This window comes from Diorhabda carinulata, chromosome 1, assembly GCF_026250575.1.
Source record: "Diorhabda carinulata isolate Delta chromosome 1, icDioCari1.1, whole genome shotgun sequence".
NCBI classification, from domain to species: Eukaryota; Metazoa; Arthropoda; class Insecta; order Coleoptera; family Chrysomelidae; genus Diorhabda; species Diorhabda carinulata.
This window is the reverse complement of record NC_079460.1, coordinates 39358996-39385453: the sequence shown is the minus strand read 5'-3', so window position 1 is coordinate 39385453 and position 26458 is coordinate 39358996. Positions and strand designations below refer to the sequence as shown.

Genomic DNA, 26458 nt, shown 5'->3' with positions numbered 1-26458 from the left:
TTCAATATTATCTCTCGCTCGCAAATATAAAATGTTTCGTCCATGATACTGTTTTCGAAACAACAATTACAGTAGTGTAAACTTCATAAATTACATTTATCTATATTGACAGCTTGTTCTTTTTCTATTGGTACAAGATATCACTTTTTAAATGGTACAAGTATAAATGCGGTAAATCACCTTCCAGTTCTACTGGATTTTATTGAATTAAAGAAAAGACATGAATGAATATTTAACATTTATTTTCTTATTTCGTATACAGTTTTCTTATTCCTTCCAAATAAAAATGAAAGATACAATCAAAATACTCCCTATAGATAAATATTACACAAATAATATTTATAATTTTTTCTAGCTAATAGCACTACGCGCTAAATCTCACAACACTTTGTCTATACACAATTATTTACACATGACAAGTTTTATTTAAATCTTTATAGGAATTGTAGAACAGAATTTTTTCATTTATCTAGAAATTAATTCTATTTCCTATTGAAAAATTTTTGTTTACAAAATAATGATGACGTTAAAAATATTGACAATTGGTACGAATAGTATTCAAGTACTTGGTTGGTTATATATATATATATATATATATATATATATATATATATATATATATATATATATATATATATATATATATATATATAAGGGAACGTGGCAATGAAACACCAAAGTGGACTAGCTTAAATAAATAAATGTATAACGTTTATACATATTTCTTATATTGTATTTTACCATAATTTCAGTCCCAGACGATGAATACATAAGTATTCGAAAGCTCGGAAAACATATTAGTTAATCCACTTTGGTGTTTCATTGCCACGTTCCCAGTAAGAAACATAAAATTATTCAAAAACACAAGGAAAACTGGAACTCTAACCTATAAGAAGGCCAAGTCTGACAATGGTGTCCACGATTTCTGAAAGTAACTACGGTAAGTACGTCCCCAAGAGAATTATTTTTCATGGAATGTTCAATACAATTATTCAACAGTTTCTTGCGGCATTTAATATTGAAAGATTGTATATTTCACTATTTTCACAGATGTAAAATCAGTTTTTGAAAAACTAAAGCAAGCAGTATTCGTTTTATAAAATAAAAAAAAGTTGTTGCTGTTTGTTTCATCTTCCGCTCGTGGCCTTACAGTAATTAAATTTCATTATTATGTTAGTCTATTTTTAGAATAAAATTTTGGTCTTTATTAATGTATTTTGTTCAAACTAATAATCTTTTTCAATCATATTTATCTTTTTTATATTGAGATACGATTTTAACAATTTAAACTCGAACGCTTTCAAGAGATATAGTCAAGAACTATTCTTAGGACGCGCTGATTTCGAAAACGTTCTTATCTTTAGTGACAAAAATATAATACGAGGATGTATCGATATCTAGTTAGCCTAGACCAGTTCCATGCATAAACAAAATATTGCGAAAAGTTTGACGTCAAAAAAGTAGACCAGAGTTACGCAATAAATTAAAACAAAAAATATGTCCACCACCGAAATTGTGAGAATCGAAAAATTGGAGTAACGAGCCATCATCAAGTAAGCAGATTTACGAAGATATGCTTAATACCCTTGGTGATCAATTTCCTTCGCATGCGACCGTGAAAAATTGGACTACAAGCTTCAAAAGAGGTAAATTTTCCATTGAAGATGCTGACCGATCGGGAAGGAACAATCAACGGAATGGCGACACTCTGGAGAACCAGAGTGTCGCCTAAGAAGTTTCGTGCCCAAAAATCTGCTGGAAAAGTTCTTGCTTCAGTTTCTTGGGATTGCCATGGAATAATCATGATTGATTTTTTGGATAAGGATAGAACAATAACTGGAGATTACTATTCGACATTACTGAGCAGTCTACGGGAAAAAATTAATGAGAAAAGACACGGAAAGCTATCCAAAGGTGTTTTGTTTTTGTAAGACAACGCCCCTGCACACAAATCTCATGTTGCCATGCAAAAAATTCGTGATTTAGGGTTTGAATTACTAGAACACCACCCTTAATCAACAGATTTGGCTCCGTCCGACTATCATCTCTTTCCTCAACTGAAACAAAGTTTCTTCCAACGAGGAGGTAATAAAAGCTGTGGGGGTCTGGTTTGCAGATCAAGAAGAAACATTTTTTTTGGGAGGTCTAGAGACGTTGCAGGTTCGCTGTAATAAATGTATCCAATTAGGAGGAGAATTGAAATTTTGTTTGATTCTATAGTAGGCTAAGAATTTTCCAATATATCCTCGTATGTATTTGGTTTATAGTAGTTATTTTGTATAATTTCGTGGAAAGTGGAAACGTTAGCTCTCTCTGTTATACGGTTTATAAAGAATGATGTAAGTGAAAAAACAGAAAATTGGTTCATCAGTTTCGTCGTGTTTTCGTATAAGAAAAGCGTAAAATTTTTTGGAGATAATAATAGTTTGAAGAACAAAAGACTATCTAAAATTTGACAAAATCGAAATATTGTTGGAATTTAATTCTCGTTCGATAGAGTTCTATATACGGGAACAATTAAAATCGACGGGAGTTTAGGAGGAGTTCACGGTCGAACAATCAAATCAAAATTTAATTATAAAATACATATGAATCAAGTCTCATCCCTAGCTTTTCATCGGAAAAGGGCGACCCTGTCTGTGTGTATTGAATTGAATACATGAAGCCAGTTATTAGGTCTCTATTGTTAGCCTGTAGCTACCAGATCGTATAAATTATATTGTAAACACAGTGGCGTGTGCTCGATTCAATTGTATGAATTAAACTGTGGTAATTTTACCCTCATTTGCCACTGTGTGGATTTATTAATACCGCGGTTAAAACACAGGGGTGGACTCTTTTCAACTCCTGTCTAGAATTTATTAATAAGAATTTTTCAAGTGGCTCCATTTTAATTTGAGAATAGTTTAAGTTTGTTTAAAGTCATTATCATTAATTAAGTTGATACGTAGTGGATCAAAAGACTATTGAAATAATAATATCCAAACTGAATATTAAATAATCGCACCTTTTTCTCTGTCTACTATTTTAACAATTAGCATTAATAATTGAGTATAATTTGAAATTTAATCCCTCTTAACAACATGAAATTATATATAAAGTGTTGAAATATTACCATGCTAGATTTGGAATCTATACAATCTAAAATTTCCTTGTATTTGAGATAACTAAACGTGCCCATAATTTTGTTTCACTCTGTATAATAAAAGTCATTATCATACTATGTTGATATATCGAATTTCATCGTTATATAACTTCTATATCAAGGAAATCATCTAACATTCTCAAAATGTTGCTAGGTGGAGAAAATTATGGCATTTTGTGAGAAAAACTTGGAAAGGGAAAACCTAAGCGTTATCCTCAATGCTCCGTTGCAAAGTCATTTTGCTTGAACAATCATAACATTAATTATTCTTACCTTCATGGACTACTTCGGCTTGAAATAGTTATAGTCATAAGAATATTGTGGAAAACTAAATGTTTGAGTATTTTTGATGTAGAAGAAGGTTTCTAAAACGGGCAATTATCACAATTATTCGAATTTTTTATATGTTTGAAAAAAATGTGTGCCATTTGTCACTAATTACTGTAATATGGAGGGTAGATAATCTGCATCATGGAAGATCAAAGCCTTTTTGAGACGGCTGGGATTGCATTAGAATCTCATATAATTTGCCGAAATGTAGATTTTGGGTTTAGCTCTATCTCTTATCTGCAAAAGAATGTGGAGCCATTGATAAATCGAACTATTATTATAGAAAAACATTTATTTGCCAAAGAACCCTTAGTTAACGCTGATTTATGCACGTTATCGTAAAACAACCGAAGTATGATGAAAATTCTTTACCAAAGAAGATGTCCGAAAATCATATCCTATATTTATAAATATTCATTAATCTGAAAAAAAATAATTAAATTTATGTAGAACCGACCGATAGTACAATTCTAAACAATTATTTGTTGTCATGTTTTTTATTTAATATTCAGGCTTGCTTAAATTATATTATATCAAAAAAAGATTAATAGAGCCAAGTCAGCTAATTTTCAGGAAGAAAACTACTATTGTACTAGAAAAAAATATACAAGATCATTCTTCTTATAAACGTCGCATATATAACACCTATTTATTGAAAATACTCTATCTAAAAAAACAACAACTATATATATATACATAAATTGGTCAAAAAATGTACAAAAAAATATCTTACTATCCTCCTTTATTTATGTTTGAAACACCTACCATTGAACAATGTGGACTATTCCGAATAACTTGTCTTATCCGAACCCGTATTGGAGCCCGGAGAAGAAGCGGTGGTACTTTCATTCTTGTACAAATCCGGAACGGGACCTATTAATGATAGATAGTCTGTTGGAGGTCGAATCACTGTTGGTAGGTATCCCGTACCAGCATATGGGGCTGATAAAAATCTCCTAGAAGGACTATATCGGTGGAAGTTTGTTGGAGGACCAAGAGGAGAGAAAGCTGATGGTGTTGATAGATCTTCGTGGGAACCACTCACCATCAGCTCCATTGCTTGCAGCACGTCTCCTTTACATCTGTAACAAATGAATATTTTCCAATAGAACAATCGATTTTTTTTTCAAAGGCTAGATCTACCTTTGTAAAATAGCCTCTACGTCTGATCTTCTTCGTCCTGGAAATACTCTCATGAGGACATCTATTGGACTTCTTTGAGAATACGGCGACTGATACTGAGGGGGAAACTGTCCAAAAGGATGCTGGTATGGCATGAAATTCGATGCTTGTTGGTGTGGAGGAGTTTCCGGGCTTGGAGGCTTCTCTCTTTTTACAGACAAATTTTCAGGTGCTTCAGTTTGAGTATCTTCTTCAACATCCAAATCTGGATCCGGACTTGTTACGGGATCAGGCGAAGGAGATGTAATCAAAGGAGCAGTTGGAGGGTTTGACGGAGAAGACTGTTGACTTCTTTTTATTTCTTCTTGGTCCGAATCAGATTCTTCTAAATGACAATCTTCTACATTGATTCTTGGCCTCTTAGAAGCTGGAATAAGAAATTTATCTAATGAATATAGCAGTATGTGGTTTTTTAAAATATCTCTTATGATTATTTGGCTTAATAATTTAAGAATCTACGTTCAAAAATTCAATTCTTTGTTACCAAACTTGAAAATAAAACATGAAATCACCAAACCAAATTTTGATTGAGGAAGATAGGAGGTTCACCTCGATGGAGCTGAATATTTTGAAGAAAATTAGTATGAGATAAGAATAACAGTAAGAGATCATAGAAATACTCAAATGAAAAGAATTTATGATATACTTTCCACTGGCTGTACAATCTCTCAAGGGTGCGTTAAATGAATTTCCAATGTACATGATTATCGTAGAAAGAATCATCATATTAAAAAATGTGCAGCAGAGTAAAATCACAGCAGGTAAGTAAACGTCGAACTCTGCAAACGTTATTGTACTGGTAATAAATAGTGTGTTCACTATAAATATCATTATTACATAATGTGAAAATAAGTGTGATGTATTATCTAAGAATATAATAAAATTTGCTTCTAAACGATTGAGTTTTATTCAATTTGGACACAGTTTGTTGGAAATGAGTTATACGATTAAGTAAAATAAATAACCGTTGTATATAAATTCATTGAACTAAAAATAAAGGGAAATTAATTTTTTGAAATGTAGGAGATTACAAAAAGCGACTGCTTTGGTCTCTCTGAAACAGAAAATAAAATGTCAAGTGGCCACTGTATTGAAAAAATCAACTTCGTAGTTTTTAGTCTTCTATAATCTGTTCATTTTTTTGAATGGAGGCCGTTTTCAAAAGGGCTGTTATGAAATTTTCCGTGAAAACAAATCACTTCGAGTGCGGTCAGTCCGAGATTTAATTTTAAAAAACAGTTTACATTCCCGTTCGACTTCATTAAAAACTCTTTTGAAAATGAGAACAATTTATATTTTAAGTTTGTGCCTGAGTGCTCGCCTGAGAACTGGAAAAACGACCACCCATCGGGATACAGTTTAATTAAGGAAATTGGAGGAAAAATAAAGAGATAAGCTCAAAAATCGATTTATATAATTCAATACGTCTACTTAAAATTCGAGATCGATTCTTCAATTATTGATGAGAAATATAAGTACCAAGTCTTGAGAGACGTCGATTGTTTGGTCTCGACATGATTCCCTAGAAATAAGATGTCAAATGCAACATTTGCCATGAGCGTCTTCTAAAACAGTGAGATTTTGTTTTTCTCTCTACCCAGAACGTTTCAATATCTATTGCCAACATAATTAAAATACGATGTGTGGAACAAAAATGGTATCGGAAGAGCTACCTACACACACGAGAATGAATATACAAAATAAAAGAATGGAGAATTGTTAATAATAAATTGTACACCTTTATCTTTGTTGTGAAATATTAGGAAAAGTATAATCATATTACTCTGTTTGAACAAGCTTCGTGATTTGAGGAGAAAAAAAAGTAAATTTCGTATTCTAATTAGTCTTATTTTTCACTTCAAACAATTTACGCCCACTGTTGGTCGATCGAAATTTGAAAGTGCCAGAGATTGTGGAAGCAATAGTCAACTCATATAACTTAGATGTATCAATTCTGTAGTGATAACTTGGATATGAGAAAGCTTTCCGCAGGCTATTTGTCGTTGTTACGCACACCTTAATCGAGTGTTTGGCGGCGAATGGGTTTCTCAAGGTTTTTTGGCATTAAAAAAGGCTAAGGTGGACTTGTTAGCAAATAAAATTTTTCTTTATTGCAAACGGTATAATCAACATTTAACAAAAAACAATCAATAGCGAATATTATTCTAACTTCGATATAACGAGGTTATGTAGTTGGCCAGAAAGTTCATTTGATCTAGGAAAACGCAGACGCGCAGTTTCTATGGCAAAAATCTATAAATAGATTTATCAGACATAATATTCTCCTGATTTAGATCCAAGTTATTATTGTTTATTTTAAATCCTCTTACGTGAAATACTTGTTTGAATGACCTGAGCACATTCGTATTTTTTTGGAAAGTTGTATAAAATTCGTATAACTCGTCCTTGATAAGTGATACAATACTTTTATTTGGAAGGCCTTAGTCCAACCAATATACAAATTGAACTAGATTCTACACTGGGTGAGACTGCTCCTTAATTATCAACAGTAAAACCTTGGGTAGCAGAGTTTAAACGAAAACCAGCATTGCAACGGTCGACCAAATAAGGTGACGACTCCAGAAATGTAGAAGAAAATCCACAAGGCGGTACTGGATAATCGTCGAATGAAAGCGCGCGAGCTAGGAGCGATAAAAAATTTACTGAAAAGGGAGAACCGGCTCCGAAGAAGGCAAAGACCGTTCCTTCTGTAGGCGCGTCGGTTTTTTGGGATGCGCGTGGAATAATTTCCATTGACTACATTGAAAAAAGGAAAAACTTGAAGAAATCAAGATAAAACGGCCGCATTTAGCTAAGAAGAAAGTGTGATCAAGACAATGCATCAGCTCATACATCCGTTATTTCAATGGCCAAAATTAATAGATTATTTTCTGTTCCTAGGATTGAAAAAAATTGAACGTTGAAAAATAAATATATTTTTTCCAAAATGTTTGTGTTTACTTTGTTGGGCCAGGTTCTTCTGGTACCATCCTCGTATGTAATCTTTTTTTTGTATGCAATATTTTATTTATATTTATTACTGTAACATTGAGACATAATTTAAGTTAAAAAAAGTATTTGGTAAGTTCTGAATTTCATGGTTTATTGTGAGGTATAGTGGATGGATATAGTGGACGGATGTGCAATTAGTAGTCAGGAATTTCCATCCTTGGAAGACATCAATTCAGCCAGAAATTCAGGATTTTAGACTAAAAGTGACATCAATGTTTTGAAGTATACTAATATATTCATGTGAAGATGAAGATTTCCAAACAAAAACAAATCTTTTCAAATCGCTTTTTTACTCATTCTATATATAATCCAAACTATATATATATATATATATATCAATAAGATAATTTTGGTTTCTTAATTAAAGTTTTTTCTTCGGCGCTATTAGAAAAGAAATGTCCTGGTAATTAAAACGCAATAAAACGAGGAAAATAATTCAATAACGAATAATCGAGAAGTTAGAAGTTAATCTTCTCCATTGTTGGAATTCACGAGGTTCTTCTCAGTTATTATCTCTCATTAAAAAGTTTCCGACTTTATCGACCTATTGTTACTGACATCTTAAATTTACAGCTGCTAATCGTCCCCTTAAGACTTAACATTTCTATAACTTCTTAATATTCACATTCGCGAATCGACAATTCGATATTGAATTTGGTTATTTTCAATTTGTCGACGTGAGATTATTTAGAAAAATAAGTCATATCCCTCAGTCTCTATATCAAATAAATTTCGATTGAATAGTAAAATTCTATCCATGTTTCTGCGTTTTGTACACGACAAACTGTTATAACATGTCTCCGGCAGTAGCCTATATATATTCTGACATATTGTGTAAGACAAAGCAGGCTGAGCTGATCGTTGAAAACCTCTCAAACAATAGCAAGCCGAATACACAAGAGGCAAGGGTAACTAGATTTATAACGTCTACTCTCGTGACGGTAAGGGCGTTACTTCGAAATCTGTATCATATTTGATGATAATAATTTTATAATATTCCTGGAATACTAAGGAATTTTTGAAGGATAAGTACTATTCGTCAGTAGGAACGAAAGGTATATAACAATGAGATTATTGTTTATGAACAATATAAAAATATTTAATAGCAATAAGGGTTTATATAAGAAGATATTCCAACATTAGATATAAATATTCACGAGTCAAGGAATCATCAGTATTGGAGCATTCAGGGCCGGATTAAGATTTATAAGGCCCGGGGCTAAAATAATGACGGGGCCCCCTTAAGGAAATCGAAAACCCGGAAAAATTCACAAAATAATATCAATACGTTAGATTTGTGGTATCAACACATCAAAAAATACAGAATGATTTCCAAATGATGGGGCCGTCTTGGACCTGGGGCTCGGGGCTATAGATCCCCAAGCCCCTAAATTAATCCGGCCCTGGGAGCATTTGAAAATGATGGCATAACTGTGTAATATATTCTCAGTGTTTACAATATTCGTTTGACTAACCAAGTTTTGTTTCAAAAGTTTCTTCATTTACCTTTCACTTTATTCGCTCTCCAGGTCTGTTCCAACTTTATAGTCTGCCTAAATACGATTTTTCATTGTTTCTCATTCCGCTAATTGTAAAATATTGTGTAAGAAATTGATCCTTGTTTCTTCATTATCATCATTTTCAAAAGGGGGAGCCTTTTAGTTTCTTCATTTGGTTGTGAGACGGACAATTTATTGCAGTTCTTAAAATATATTTTCGTAGGGCGCCCCCTTAGCAATTTTTCTATAATTTTAGCCCTGATTATGTTGTTGATAAAGCTGTTGTGTTTCTTAAAATAACTTATCAGTTTTCATGATTATTTTAATAACTTACTTTCCTCTCCTATTTACTTTCCTTATTTTCTGGCATCTTTATTTATATTTATAAATAAAATGTATTTAGTTTATACATATTTATTAAAATCTCTAAAATATTGATGTATTTACCTTGTAACATATCAAAATCTTTCTCAGGTAAATCGTAAATCGTCACCAGATACTTTCAGTTCAAATAAGAGGTAATCGTTTGAAAATAGATACTTTTTGTTATTCGGAGAAATACTATATACACAGTTTCCTTGGCTCTTAGATCTTGAAGCGGGTGCGCTCTGAAGTACGCGCTTCAGATAAAAAGTAAAAGAATTTCAATAAACAAACAGTTCTTTCATTTCATCTAAAAGGTAATTGTACACCCAGAGTTTCTCTGACTTGTAACACGGAATTCAATAGAAATTTTTAAGCTGTTGGGAGTCTTTTCGAAATCAAATTATTCAAAGAGATCGATGCTTCCTTATTAAGTTGCAAGTGTATGTTAAAGAAAATTTTACATCATCACTTTCGGGCGATAAAGAGATATTCATGACGTTTATTATATAATTTGAAGGATAATTTAATCAAGTTTGTTTTTCTCTATACACTTTTGGAGAAAGTCACAAAATAAAGCCATTGAAGCAGTCCAATCAATATTAGTGGTACTTGTCATAACATTTGGAAAACATTAACAATTGATAAGAACTAAAATTTCGGCCAAACTTTTCTTATACTCTTTAGTTGTTCGGATAAATTTTTTTACTTATTCTTAATCTTCCTATACTGCTTTCACTATTTTTCTCATTATTTTTTCTCAAGTATTCTCTATTCTATTCTAATAGTTTTTTTATCGTTTATTTCCTCATCCAATTCTATTTAGCTTGTTTTATTTCTATTGTTTTCTTCTCTTTCAATTTCCAGTCGAAGGTTTTCCTTCGATCTCTGAAGACGAAAAGTTGATTAAGTAAATTACGGTTTCAGAAATTTCAGTTTAGTTAATGGTTTGGGCATGCGCCAACTTGTGACTTTAATACCCACCATAAAACTTTAACTTTAACTTGTAAACGATGTAATCGTGGTTGTGATTATGCATCTCGGAATGTCCATGCCGTCCATGTAGAATGTTGCTGAGTTTTTTAAATAATTTTAATTTATTCCAGAAGTGAATTAGGTACTAAATTCCAGGTAATATTTTTTAATGAATCGGAGTTGTTGTGACCACCTTTTCATTTACCTGAAATATCCCCGTCCGGAATCCTTATCTCAACGGATTGAAAATCGTCACGAGTTGTAACGCACCCATTAGTTTAGTTTGGTTAATTTACCCTTTATTGGTTTATTTTGTATCCAAATTCCTATTTCCATGTTTTCCATGTTTTCAGGTATAGCATGTGGAAAAATTGAATCTGTGAATTGAATAGCGATTACTCTGCATACCTCGATGATATTTAATTTTTAAATGATTAGTGCAGCAATTTGTGCATACGAAAATTAGATGGTGGTATCAATTTAAATAAATCTATTTACTGAAAGGTTGAATATAAAATAAACGTGACGATTATTACCACTAATAGCGTCCTAAGGTTGGCACATAAAAGACTCCGTTAATGTCCTTTTATCTCTTCCTTTCTATATTAAATAGATACTCATATTTATAGACGCACATCTCGCATTCTTGCCTTATTGCGAATTCCACAAGTATCATTTGAGGGGCAATGAAGTGGCGACAGCGCTATTATGGCCTCTTTTCCACTTTTCCGACCTCGTATTTTCACACAATTTACTCTTACTCGTCCTTGTTAAGGATTCATTAAATTACATTAGGTAATTATTGAAGTGTATCATAATGAACTCAGATATTAGATCCCCCAAGAAATTTATAAATACAGATGAAATAAATAAATAATAACACGGTATGAAAATAAATTTTTTGATCATTCTTTTCTTTCAATCCGCCAGGTAAACAAATCACATACTCCTCAAAACTTAACATAAATCCTTAAAAGTATTTATTGGTTTAAAAATATTCATTTACACGTGGAAATTTTGCTTAATAATTGTGGTTAAATCTAAGCAGAATATTATGAATAAAAAGTACAATTTTCAAAAAGTATTTGAGATTTTAAGTAATTCAAAATTCAAATAAAAATTGTGCCCTGTGATTGCGTATTTACTCACAAACAAGAAACGAAGCAAAGTGAAGAAAATAATGTAAAAAGAAAAATTAAGGTAGAATTGAAGAATACGAGGGTTGCGAAGTTTTGAGATATGACAATACTGATGTGAATATGTCAAATATAAAATTGCCATCATATATTTTGACATTTCTAAGGGTGAGTGTCAAAAAATGAAATCAAATCACGAATACAATTTTCTATGTCTTTCGACGTAGATTAAACCACCTTGCTTCGCAGGTTTTCCGAATTGAATCGTGGACGCAATTTGCTACAGGATGAAGTTCGGACGGTCGTCCAAAATAGGCTGTTGTGCCAGAAAACATCGATGCTGTGCCAAATCCAACAAAAGATGTTCGCGCAAGAAGCACTTCGAAGCAAACGATCGCCTGTTTTTTCGGAAAAATCAGGGAAACCAATCACTTCAAACAAAAACGTTTTGAACAATCAAAATATCGAATTGATGGGTCATCCGCCGTACAGACATTTTTTGGCACCCAATGATTTCTTCTTATTTCCGCTGATCAAAAATAAATTGGGATCAAAAGCGGTTGATGCGTTCTAATCACATGGTCTCGAGGTACCTCAATTAGAATGGAAAAAATGCTTTGACAATTGGTCCAAACATCTTAATGCAGAATATTTTGACCAACAGTAAAACCATATCCAATTATAAATATTTGATTAGATGGTATCAACAAATCAAACTAGTACGTGAAAGAAACGAAAAACGACAAAACTAGTTCAATAAGAATTGAAAAATATATAAGATCAAGTATTTATTTTTATAAAGATGTTATTGTTATACATGTTTATTAGTAGTAATATATAAAAATAGTAATTGTAATATTGAACTTTCAAAACCAGTACAGGATGGAACTATTCAGGTTATATTAAAATATCTATGATATTTTTTCACCTCTTATCAAGACTAGTTTAGGGTAAAATATTGTAAAAATAATAAAATTTTAGTTGTTACGGTAGTTAGATCTGCGGGATGGAGATGAAATGCATTTTTTGAGCGGTCGGAACAAATCTCAATCATATAATTCGTGTTCTTTTGGTTAAGTTTAAACAAATAACAGAATATGCTGAATTTTTTTGTTATCACTGAATATAAAGACATATTGTGCAGCTGTTAAGCTGAAATGTTAACAAAAACATTGATCTGCTGTAATAGTATACAGAAGTTGAACTTCATGACATGATTATAGTACCAGTGGTATCGTTAAAGAGAAAAAAATTAGCAATGAAATTGCATTCCTGAATCCATATTAAGTACGCTCGTGGAATTTGGCTAATTGATTGATTTATGAATTAACTAAAGTATCAATTTCAATTTTTATTACGAAAGAATTCACCCTTTATTATTTTCATATTTACCGGAAATTAACCTCACATTTGTGCATCTGACCGTGAAAATAAATTAAGGGATACGAATGTACATATACATCTAACAATAACGTTAAAACTTGGTAAGCATTTGAAATATTCATTGTAAGGAGAAATGGAGACGCCGGAGTTGAACATGTGAAGTGTTTTATTAGTGCGGTTTGACTTCATTCATACGAATAATAATGGAAAATAATAAAGGCGAAACACTTGAGTGTTGCACCACGAGCCTAAGATTTTCAATACTTCGGTGGTTAGGCAGTAATTCTCTTTAATTGAGCCGTAAGGCACCCCTTACTCGCTAATGACTCTCGAAAACGATACACGACTCATTAGCGAAGATTTTAGTGAAGCCATGAGGGTCAACCACGTACTTAACAAAGAATCAATTTCTGCGTTTTGGATTATGATCAGTTACTAGATACAAGGAAGTTCCTTTTTTTGAACATAACCTACTACTGATGATGACCCACTTTCTTTGAATGTGAGAATAGGAATTAGAATTATTGTCTTAAAACTACCTTATTTAATCTAATCTATTTTCGATTTTTCGTACAAATCAAAAATAATGAAGAATGATGTGCTTTCAAGAAAATAATGGAAGATAAAAAGAAGAGATGTTAGTTAATATTTATGTCTAGAAGAAGCTTCTGGGAGAAAAAGTTATAATTAAGCACAAGCAAACAAAAGACTGGATAGCATCAATAGCTGTAACTGAAAACAGACACGTACGTTATGGAAAATGTTTTTAAACATTGTATAAAATACGTTTTGGTCACTCACACATATGACCTACACGTGAAATTACCAAATATTTGCTGTTCATTTAAAATAACATATTTCTGTAATTGATTACTTTAAAAATTCTTACATGATTAAAAATTTTTGAAAAAGCGGACATTGTTTGCCCAGCCATTATCTTAGTAAATAATAAAGAGTTACTCTTTACTGCGTAACAATGTCACAACGAAACGAAGAGATTGGTAATTTTCTCTGTTTGAATAACACTTATGTTATTCAAAGCTTTAATCGAAAATTATTTAAATTACGGATTCTCCTTTCAATTGTTTTCTTATGTTTTGTGTCAAGATAATCGGTAAAAGACGATACCAAGGCTGGTTATTTAATAGTAGCATTAGAAAATTTAGAAAATTTGGAATATTAATACATATTTCGCAATAACCATTTAGGTACAGCTATCGATATTCGATCTTAGCAAAAAAATAATACATACTTCATTTAAAAAGAATCCCGTATAAAAAACATGGAAAAAATAATTCAATTGGGTTGCTAATGTTTTAAGAATCCTTTCAAATGCCCTCCTCTAACGAGTTATTAAAAAATGTAATACAATAATGAAACCTAAAACACCCCAAAGTTCTTAAAGAATTCTCATCAAGTTTAATCAACAAAAAATCCTCGTATGGTATATTGTTAAGTTCTATCAAATATGAAAAGCTAGAGGGGGTTGCTTTGGTTGCAAAAAAACCGATTATCCAAACTGTTTTGATTGTGTTGATGAAGCGTAACATTTGCAGATTTCTTGGATTATATGTATTTCCTTTATACATTGATACTTGTCATACAAACGATATACATATACTTAAACTTCTGGCGTCGTGAGTTGTGGCTGAGAAAGAAATACTTAAACACAGAAAAATTAATGGAAAGTTAAACAGTAGACGTAGAGCTCACATGATTGAAAATTAGCATAAATTCTTTTTGAGTACAGTTTGAATTCATCTCGGTTAAATTATTACAATGATTCTTTCCAAAGGGGTTCGATCAAATGAGTCTCCATGAATGTTTTAAAGACATGCAAGAATTTTGCACATTTTGGAGTGACCAAATAGTTCAATTTGGAAGAAGTATCATTACAATCTATTACGTCCCTTTCAAATTCTTTTACTCTGGTTTCATCAGTTTACTCATATGTTCTAACGGAGCTACTGGTAGTTTGATAATATAACACAACTTGGATTAAATGAAGTGTTTGGATCCTGTTTTCTATTATTGAGAACTACCAACAAAACTGAATTAATCAAATTAACAGAAAATCTTTAGGTCAGCAAGATGTGAACCACTAGAAAGTGTCATGAATTTGATAAAGTAGGTAAGTGAAGCGAATTTTGAATAACGAAGAGTCCGCTTAAAAATTTATTGATATACTTACTTGGACTGGAAGTTTCCGAGGATTCGGATGTTGTGGTGAATGTACTTCTTTGCAACACTGGAGGAATAGCAAGTTCAGATGGATTGGTAACAGGGGGTGGATGCACGGCACTTTCTCCAACACCTTGTTGAAGCGGCGAAGGAAACAATATTCCCAATTCCCTAGCCTCGTTTTCTTCTTGAGCTTGTTGTCTTCTCAAAGCAACTTGAGCCGCCATCACCCTTTGACGTTCAGCAATAAGAGTACATTTGGCGCAATTACAGTCTCGCCATCTACAATATCTCTTGTGTCCTTTTAAAGCTGATACAACACCGTGGTTTCGACATCGTGCACATTTTGGCGTCCTTTGATATCTTTCTGAGGCTCTAAGAAAAAAAGCTGGAGGAATTGCACCTAATACGGGATGCTGTGACATGAGAGCAGACATATCGACTCCGCTACCCGGTATGCTCATTTTAAAACAAATCAGTTCAAAAAAACAACATACGTATAGGGGTTGGAATATAAGCCGCACCGTAGATGTTGCACTTACTAACAATTACTGTCAAATGATACGGTTACCGGTGGTGGATACTGTACCCCATCAGTTGGTCGTCTGCGCCTTGTTACATTCACCAATAGCGAGCGAAGCCTCGCCTCTAAATGGATGACGTAACGATTCGCCCCTCCTTCCAGGATATACACTCTTTTATATACAATAGGAATATACAAACTAGATTTGTATTGCTGGTATTATAATAGGGCTCTGAAAGGAGGGTCCTAGTTTCTCCTAATGTGCTATTGTTGGGGACTTTTTAAGTAGGATACTTTACATATAATTTAGTTTGGATAGATTTTATGGGAGTCTATTGAACGTTGAATGGGAATTAAATGTTTTACTATTAATATGACGCTAACAATGGTAGCGTTGCAAGATTATTTTGGGTATAGTTCGGAATTACATGAGAGGGTTTCCATTCAAATGTGTGTACTTTACTACAAATCCAAAATCGTTCCGAGGAGATTTATTTCATATCCAGCATTATTTCGATTTATGGATACAATATGAATATTACGTTGGAAATAAAAAAAAAAATATAGTGCCTACGTTAAAAAACCATAATCAGGCTACAAACTTTGATGGGGAATCTATTATTAAGAATTGTACATACTTAGTTATACTTGATACAACAAGCGAAGATAATATGAGTAAAATTAAATACAAAGATCAATTTGTTGATTCAGAGAACGACTCACAACTAACTAGTGAGTGTGAACTGAAAATCTGACTAAACGTACCTTCCTTATTATTAAAGAAAAAATATTTCAAATTATGTAGGTATAATCCCTTTTTTACGTTTATTATTTGCTCAGTACCTACTATTCGATTTATTGACTGATTTTATTCGGGAATTCGAAGGGATTAATTTTTTGTGTAATATTGTTGTTTATCTATACTTTTGGATGATTTCATCGATCCTGAAAATTGAATATTGTAATGCAGACCTAGACAAGTGGTTTACTATTCAGTTCGCAGTGGGGCCTCTGTTATCTCTTTATGTGAATAAAGTATTTTTGTTATTTGATTATACTCAAGGTACTGCTACAAAATTAACTTCAAGAATTCATAACTCGTTTGAAAAGGGTGAACCCTTACTATGTGTCTTCCCTGATCTCGCGGATGCCTTTGATACTGTGAGTCATTCGTAGTTATTGGAATCCTCAATCCCACTAAACAGACAGAAAACTATGTTAGTAGAGATGAGACTAGGCTTTATGGTGTCCTTTATGATACGGTAATAGGCCCCATCCTCTTTAGCATTTACAGGGGGGTGATTCATTGAGAATGTCCAATCTCTGAACTGTAGATTCTAGACCTCAAAATATGATGATTCTGCTCAACATGCCTTATGCAAATATTGCTAGTTTTCGAAACACGGGGTGTTCGAAGTTAAAATTTAAATTTTGATTTTCGCAATAATTTTCACAATTTCTCTTTGAAAATTGGCAATTTTACGTTTTTTGGCATGAGCAATCACAATTTGCACTCTAATTTAACATTGCTAGTTAGTACATGGGTTAATTAAATCAAGGTAAACCTTTTTTTGGACTAAACTTACAACTAAAATAATAAAAAAATATTGAAAAGCGTAAAATTCTAAAAAAAAAGTTACTCTTCTTTGATTCGTGTAACTCAATCGGTTATCGATTTATTTGCTTCTAAAAAGTCCCACAAATGATTATTTTTATAATTAAATATTCCTCGTAAATGTTGCCTAATCGGTTAAAAGAATTGTATTTTTAGAAGATCATTTTGTTTATCTTGCAAAAAATGGGCAAATTGTAGACGCTTAGGAAAATCTTGAGGTAATAAATTCTGAACAGGAGTGTACTGATATGGATGCAATTTTTCCCTCTTCAGTATTCTAAAAATAGATGATTGGCTTATACCTGTTTGCAGACTTAATCGGCGAGTACTGATATCTGGATTCTCCGTTAACACAAATTAAAATTTCATCTTCTTCATCGGCAGTGACTTTTTTTGTAGCACCGTGCTCAGTTTTAGAGGGTAGAGACCCCGTTTCACCTAAGCGGTTGTAAAGATTTCGGTACAGTTTGTAATTGGGTTTAGCCCAAAAAAAGTTTACTTTGATTTAATTAACACAAACAAGTGTAACTAGCGCCCTCTATTAGCAATGTTAAATTAGAGTGCAAATTATTATTCCTCATGCCAAAAAACGTAAAATTGCCAATTTTCAAAGAGAAATTGTGAGAACACAGAAAATTATTGCGAAAATCAAAATTTAAATTTAAAATTTGATCACCCCGTATCTCGGAAACTAGAATCTACAGTTCAGAGATTGGACATTCTTAATGAATCACCCTGTATCCCTGTAATCCTTAGAAAATTTTTAATCGATCATCGAATTTAATTGAGAAAATTCAAAAAACCAAAGAAATAATCCCTCTTTAGTGCTCCTCAATCAGAAATCAATCGCTTGGTGAACATTTAGGACTAATTTATTTCCATTGTATTACATATTGAATAATTGTAATGTACTAATTTGAACTTGAAAGATATTGTGTATCGTGTGGTACGTGTGCTTGTTTACACAAAAATCCCAGCTCTACGCTTCTGTCTTTGGGACAGATGTCTTCCCTGTTCTGGGAAAATGTCTGTTATGATACATACTGCTAAATAATTTTATTACTCTTGGAAATAAATTGAAATATCATTTCTTTAATAAATATTTCTGCAGCCACTTGGTCAAATTGGTAGATATAATAACGATGATTTAGAACAAAAAATTTATGGAGAAAACGGTAATTATCAGTAGACAAGTTTAAGAGAAAGCGATGTAATCGAAATATCGAATAAAGTATATAAAGACAAATGTAGAGATATCTCGAGAAACAAACACGACAAAGCAATTGAAGAGCAGTGGTAACAACTTTAACTAGATAAAAAAAAATCTTGTCTATAGATATTAAACCTTATTTTGTAAACGGTGATGTTAAAATTTGCGGGCCAGATGCCACGTTCTTGTCGGTTATTTTGTTTAGATAACTTATTATTTGTATTATCTCCGGACAGGTTCTTGTCTATTATCTAAATATCTAATACTCAATATTAGGGCAGTGACACGTCTAGATGGAGTCCAAATTTCCAGACTTCGAGGTATTTCGAAAATAAGTATAAATAAAAGTATGACTTCGCGATGGTATGAAAAATCTAGTATCAACAGTTTAGTATGCAAGAATGTGTGAACCTTTTGAATAAGAAGTAAGAACAAATGGAAAGAAAAATTGAAACCGTATCCTCGCTCGCTATCTTACAAGCTCTTGTTTCTACTTGAGGTCTTTTCGGAAACTACAACCCACATTAAGGTAGATCACCTATCAGCTGATTGCGGATCGTAACCCAGAACGAGATATAAGTCAAATTTAAAACATGATCTACAAGAGCTCTTAATTTTTATTATGTACTTTTTTTGTGCGTTAATATTAATTTAGTTGTATAATAGATTATTTACGTATAATAATTGTTATTGAGCAACGATTCACCCCTTTACATGGATTTTGCAACTAAAGATTAATATATAACAGAAAACTCAGTAATCTACCAATCATATCATGCGGTCCGGTTGTGAGGTCTTTCAACATAAATGGAGTGTAATATTACTGAACTGACTAACTTAACAAATCCATTCTTATCGGCGTGGTTTACAGTATATCAGATCAGCTGCAGTTCTGCCAAACTTAAAAAATTAACGTTGGTGATATCTGAGTTTACAATATTTCATAGATAATGATAATTATCAAACATAACCCGCAGATTTTCTATTTTTATGATTATTTAATGGTCAGTTTTAAATTAAATATGTAAATAGGCATCTCTAATTTATATTTACTGTGCTTTCTGTACTCTATTATGTGAAAATATTGCGTGGGAGCTGCGGTTTCCACGGTGATAGAGATAAGCCCTCTTGGCAGTAGCTTAATTCTTTATTATGTAACTTTATTGTGATACAATTAGGGATAATATTCAACCAACCATCTCTCACTCTCTATTTACAGGGCCACTGGAGATCTAATTGCTATTGTTTGCTTTTCCTATCTCCGAGTTTATTTTAGGTGGTAGGTAAAGGTAGTGACAGTTTTTCGAGTGATCTTCAATAGAGATCGATCAGATTAGAGATTAGCATCGTTGATATAAGTTTCTGTTTGTGTTACTTTTTTTTGGTATAATTCAAAAGACACCTGTTGAATCGATAGACCAATTGTTCAGGAATTCTTTGTATTTTTGTGGGTTTGTAACAGGTTGGAAAACAACTGAGGTGATGTAAATTCTGTTGATTATGAATTGGACGAAACAAAAAATTGATTCGCACTAGTATAGATTAAGGGGGGTATATATAGAAATATTCCCATGAAAAAGAGTACAGAATGCTGTAAAAATAAGCGGTAAGATTCGCAATTCTTATAAATTGTATGTACTTTACTAATTCCGGAAAATTAAAGTAAAGCATTTTAATCAAGGAAATTATAAAAATGATACCAATTGCCTTGTCGTATATACGCAAGATCACTATGTAGATACTTCAAAGATATCTCAAGTTTATTGAAAACTACAAATTTTCCTTTTAACTTTTGCCTTACCTCCTATTCTATTCCATTTTACCTTCACAATTGTCAAAGTAGGCCTCTTGTATCCTAAGAATATCCCTATTTTTCTTATATTTTTTTTCTCACAAGGATCCGTCTTCTACTTACTCTATTTTCTTATTATTATTTCTGACTTAAATCTTATAATATTAACAAGTTGATATAATGAAATTTTACGTCTAAACTAATCCTTTTCGATGTTTATAATTATGAAAGTTCGTAAGAACTAATGGAAAAGGATTTTGGAAGAAAATTCAGACAATTTCCAAGACTCATTTGCTTTTAATGATGACGACACATTATGCTTGAGTAAGATAAATTCATTTGTTAGACATTGTTAGATTCGAATTCTCAGTTGCTTAGGTAATTTTTCATTAATGATACTCAATTGTAACTTTTTTAATATAGAGCCGACTCGACAATCTTAATCAGGAAGCCTCGCTTAGGTCAATGGGTATAAAACTAGTTATTGAGCCGGTATTTTCAGCTTTTCTAACTTATTTTGTTATTTTGAATAGAATATTCAATAATTTATGGTATTGATGAAGTTTACTTTATTTCATTGTTAGATAATCTCTAGTTAAGATCTCAGATTTATGAAATATTCTTAGATTAATTAAGAAGGTTTCTCGACCATATTCATTTTGTTCCTCAAAAAGAAACTCGATGATAAAGAAACTTATTTATGCTGAAATATCTATTATACTTAGTGTCATAACGCCTGAAATACTTGTTTTTGCTAAATCACATGACAACTATGACGACATCACGACTAACGTTAACGCAAAGCTCAGGACAACCCAAGAGGTGGGTAGAATTATCAGAAGTTTTTCAACTCAAAGCAACAAAATTATAATCGTGAAGATTTTGATACGGTAATAGCAGATGTTTCTACAATTTAACCTTAATTATTAAAATTTGCTTTCTTCTACGGAGTTCGAGGCGAAGCGAAACAGGAAAAATTCCGGTCGTGAGTGCAAAAATTTAAGCACGGTAGGGGCTGATGTAACGTGACTTTGATATATCGTCAGAAAAAATTATCTACCCTGTATCACTTTTATTGACATAATTTCAAATTAAATTCAATATAAAGTATTATCTCAAATTTAATAATCCCCCTTCTGGAAATCTACATTTCGAATCGCGTTAATAATGCAGGTGTCGACAATGCCACGACCCTTTTAACAGTATTATTATCCTCGAATGTATCCATAATCCTTATTTAATGAAAATTCCATAGGAATTGTCGGAGAGCAAGAGAGACAGTGGTAGCAATACCTCCATCTCTCCCGTCATTATCCCCTTCTTTTATTCTACATATAACCTTTCACATACCGCGCTTTGTCCTCGAATTCAAAGAGACAATTTCATGTAATTGTGCATAAAAGTCCGAGAGTCTATCTCTGACGTAAGAAACCGCACGACAATGGCGCATCTCACGCGGAATGACTTCAGAAATAGCGTTCCATTGTATAAGATCAGCGCTCAGATGAAATCTCATTTGTAATTTTACTTCGAAGGATTCTTGTTAATTTCGTAGATGCGGGAGTTTTTTCTCTTTCTTATTTTCATATTCCTTTTTTACAAGATAAGTTGGAACGGTACGTCAAATTCTATCGACTGTTCCAGATACATTAACTTCAATACAATAGTAAAAAAAAATAATGAAAATTTGTTTTACCCGAATGTATAACTCGAAGGAGTCCCTCTTGTTATTTCTTAGAACTACGCGATTATCGGAAAAGATTTCCAAAAAAAAAAAAAAAATGGCTGACCTGTCAAAGATAAAAACGGAAATTGAAGTGAAATTGGGAATTCAGAAGTAGACATTTTATATGATTAACGTTCAAACTAAGTTCATTTGGAACTAAAAAGGACTATTCAAGAAGTGTTCTTGAGATAAGCAGGGTTACCTAGGAATTTTGGAGAAACTTAAAATATTTTTCCCAAGATTTATATTTTGATGTGAACCCGTAGAACTGAAGCTCTTTACTTATTAGATAAAAACAAATATGATGTGAATGAAAATACTCTTGTCTATGTACATAAACGCACCCACCAAATTTTATAATATAGTTACCTTCGCCATAATTTAAAGTGTAGCGCGGTCGCCATTTTGTTAACTTTTAAATATTTTTATTTAGTAAAATAGCAAATAAACAAAAATGATATCAAATATGGAATAAAACAACCACCACAATTAAATATTTCTTTATGATTTTGTCGGTTTGATTGGTGTATGCAAGCAAGGCAAGCACTTCCGATAAATTATCATGGATTCAATCAGTAGACCGACAATGAAAATGTTCGCCAGATATGAGAAAAACGAGAATATAATTTAAAAATATAATAAAAACAGCAGACAATACACAATCTCGAACATCAGGGATCAGTCGCCCGCAAAAGCATAAATCTAAAATCTGAATCTGAAAAACGAGGATAATTTCAATAACTCTAAATCGCAGGACCGTTTTCACAATTTTAACAAATCAAGGAATACATTGCTTTCGAATCACTACAATGGGCAAATCAAGATAAACTATTCCTACTTTATTATAGAGCTACATCTATTGATTAATTTGGAAACAGTTTGAAAAATAAACATACCTCAAATATTAACCATCTCATCATCTCTACAAGGTTCTGATGCAAAGATGTCTTGATGTCAACTAAAATATTTCATCGAGCATATCAAAGCATTTGATAAAGTGAGACCCAAACAATTAATACAAGCCCTGGATCGAAAAAATCTTGACAAAAGGTATATACAAACAATAGTGTTCTTTCTCCACCATTTTTCAAAGAAACAGAGCATTCGAAAATGAGGCGGGCGGAATAACTGAACAATTTGCGCTATGCAGACGACACGGCACTTCTCGCCGAAAACTTTATATCTCTGAAACATGCTGAATAATGTCGCCAAAGTTATATTGGGCAATATCTTTCGACACTCAACAAGTGCTGACTGCTCCATAGATTTTACCCTCGAGAAATATGGATTAAAATTAAAAAAGCAAGTGGATCATTTATAGAGATCAAGTAGCTTGTCTTTGAGCTTAGAGCAGAAAACACGAATGCTAAAATTCTATGTATTCCCAGTTCTCTTGTATGGTGTAGAATTCTGAACCCTCAACGCATATTGCGAGCGAAGACTAGAAGCTTTCGAGATGTGGGACTACCGTAGGATGCTAATAATATCATAGAACCAATATAGATAATTTGAGGAGAATGGAGAAGGACGTAGAACTTCAATATCTTGGCCATAGCATGAGATGCTCAAAATATGGGATCCTTCAGCTCAGTTGAAAATTATTATAAGAAATAAAGTAATTTACCCACACCACACCACTTTTTGTATTTCATGTATAATATAAGAGTCAAAATATTCTTCATTTTTTATTCTTACATATAATGTCTGCAAAATTATACATTTTAGAAGTTTTGCGAAATGAAGAATGTGTCTTTATTAATTTTTTTCACTTTACACTTCAGCAGTGGACTGAAATTTACTAATGAAAAACCCTCTGCATCAACTCAAAATGTGGCTTGCCATGTAGGACGATTCGGTTACGAAACTACTACAGTTTAATTAACTTAACCTAAGCTCCGTGACCCTCTAGGTAAGGTCATACACAGTATCCGAAGAAATTTAACCTTTGGGGCTGGTATTTTTGGATATAATATTATTGATTGATACCGTTATGAAAATCTAGAATATAATGGCCAACAGAATAGTCCAATTTAGCGTCTCCTGGTTTTTTCATATCTATTTGTCATAAAATAAATAAAAAATACAGTCTAGATATTTGAAAGAGTTGAAGAGAAGTATAATAGCTGAAGATTCAAGTTTTCTGAAATGTTTGAGGGAAGCTTGATGAAACGTGTACCTTTTTATCAATTCCTTTTATTTAATCGTAAAATACTCGATAAATAAAATATGATTTTTCTAATAGTATAAAATAATCAATTATTTGCTATTTTTGAATAATGCGGTTTCACTAAAACTCCTATTTCCATTCAAGATTCTAGAGGTCGAGATATATTTCAATTAAAAAACCATCCTAGAAACTGTTTATCTTAAAAATAAGTATGACGTGGCTCTGCATATTTTTGAATTATCTAGTTATTGTACTTTCATAAATTGACATCCTGGATACTTTACAAATTTCACTTCTGGATGATCAGTTGTACTGTATTCAAGCAAGTTCGGATCAGATCAAAATTTTTGCAATCTTAATATAATCCACGTGAAATTGGATTTAAATGATGGTAGTTAAAAAGTAAAACCTAAGTCCAGACCTGTGTAAGTGACGGTAGCAGAGAGAACTTTGAAAAGCGATATCCAGGAAAAAGGAGATTTATAATCTAGCGAGAATAATAGTGTCCGTGTCGGCCTGTCCAGCGTCCACTGTCCAGATGGTTTTTTTAAACCACCAGTCAATGTCGAGTCCAGATCGCCACGATTTGTATAAATCGCTAGGCTACCCTTGCGTTGAGCTGACTCTTTCATTTTTACTTTCAATGTGCTATATATTATTTAGCATAAATGCCTTTTGTATTATATCAAGGTTTTCCAAGAAGTTGGCAATATGGGTATAGAATTCATACGTCGTTTAGAATAAAATATTGGGCACCATTTGCATAGATTCCAATTGATACTTAGCGTATTTGTTATAGCTCAAATTATTTGAGCATGCATAAATGAGATATAGGTCAAAAAATATCGAATGTTTTTACCGAAATAGCATCAATCGAAACTAAAATGTTTGTTTGTAACTGTTAAAACTGAAACTAAATGAATTATAGTCCAACGGAATTTCTATAAAAAGACAAGGTTTACTTAAAATTAGTCTTCCAAAAATACATTTAAGCTTAACACAATTAGGTTTTTCACATATTTCACATAATCTCACTTGATTAATCAGGTGGGTGTCAAAAGAAAAGTAACCAACAAAAAAAATCGTACTATTAGCCCTCAATCCTAACAAGTTTTATATATAAAAGAGCGAGACGTCAATTTTTACCTGTTTTTTAAAGCACTTCTCTATAAAAAGTGACCTAAAACAGATTTATCAATAAAAATGAAAATACCTTGAACGCTTATATCGATGAGCACTTTCTTCATTTGCTGGTTTAAATAACAAAAATAACTTCAAATTGACAGGTAATCTCCATAAAAGGAACCAGGGTTTTTTGAGGGTATACAGATTTGACAGAATGGGACTTGTTCTCAAATCTATCCCAAAATTCGCCACAAATCTTTCTTACAGGTAGGAGACTTCTGAGAGAGATTATCCATGGGGTAATTGCGAGGTGTTTCTGTGATATTTTAACCTTTAAGAATTTTCGAAAAGACAGAATGAGTAAATATATTGAAATTTGCAGAGATATAATACAAAAAGTTTTGCAGAAAGACAATAGATTTATGGCTTCTTTCAATTGGTTTGTCCATTAAGATTTGAATGTAATGCATTATTATTTTCTTTGGTAGTATGAGGACGTGATGCTTGTTTTATCATCATATAATTGTTGTCTTTTAAGTATATCAGATAATAAATTGTAGCTGCAAATGTGTTATTTATTTCTGAAGAACCTTCTAGTTTTATCAGTCTAAATAAATTCCAAAACTTTGTATGGTATTTATTTTTTTTAAATGTAGATCTAAATCCACTATTAGAAATGATTATAAAATATACATGTATATACACGTGGTCCGTGTATATACATGTTGTGTCCAGCAAATTTCATTTTATTCTAAATATATTCAACACTATATATTTTGAAAATGTCACTCGATACTATTATTTATTTTACTGTCTGGATGTCTGTTTATTCTTCATACTTCTACGTTCTATTCAGTGTATCTCTGAGTCTGCCTCCTTTTTTATATAAACTTCACTATAATCTTTATGGACGAAAGAGTAATAAAACCTACTAACCTGTACTAACCAATCCAAAACTAAAATACTAATACAAATTTTCGTGTTTTCATTGGACTTTTATAACCATAAGCTGTACAGAACAATAGAAAAAGGTTTTGACCTGTCAAACCTACGAATGCTTTATAACCCTCTCATTCATAAAAATAGACCATAGA

The 26458-nt window shown here is 32.2% G+C and overlaps 1 protein-coding gene across 1 annotated transcript; it reads right to left on the bottom strand.

Annotated features, from left to right (window-relative positions):
- Nucleotides 1-1352: 1352 nt before the first annotated feature.
- On the bottom strand, nt 1353-15741 carry LOC130892567 (doublesex- and mab-3-related transcription factor A2-like). Its single transcript, XM_057798038.1, has 3 exons — nt 15217-15741; nt 4619-5024; nt 1353-4557 (listed from the first exon to the last, which is right to left on the bottom strand). Exons 1-3 carry the CDS (start codon nt 15668-15670, stop codon nt 4257-4259), a joined length of 1161 nt encoding a protein of 386 aa, XP_057654021.1. The 5' UTR covers nt 15671-15741; the 3' UTR covers nt 1353-4256.
- Between the last annotated feature and the right edge of the window lie 10717 nt (nt 15742-26458).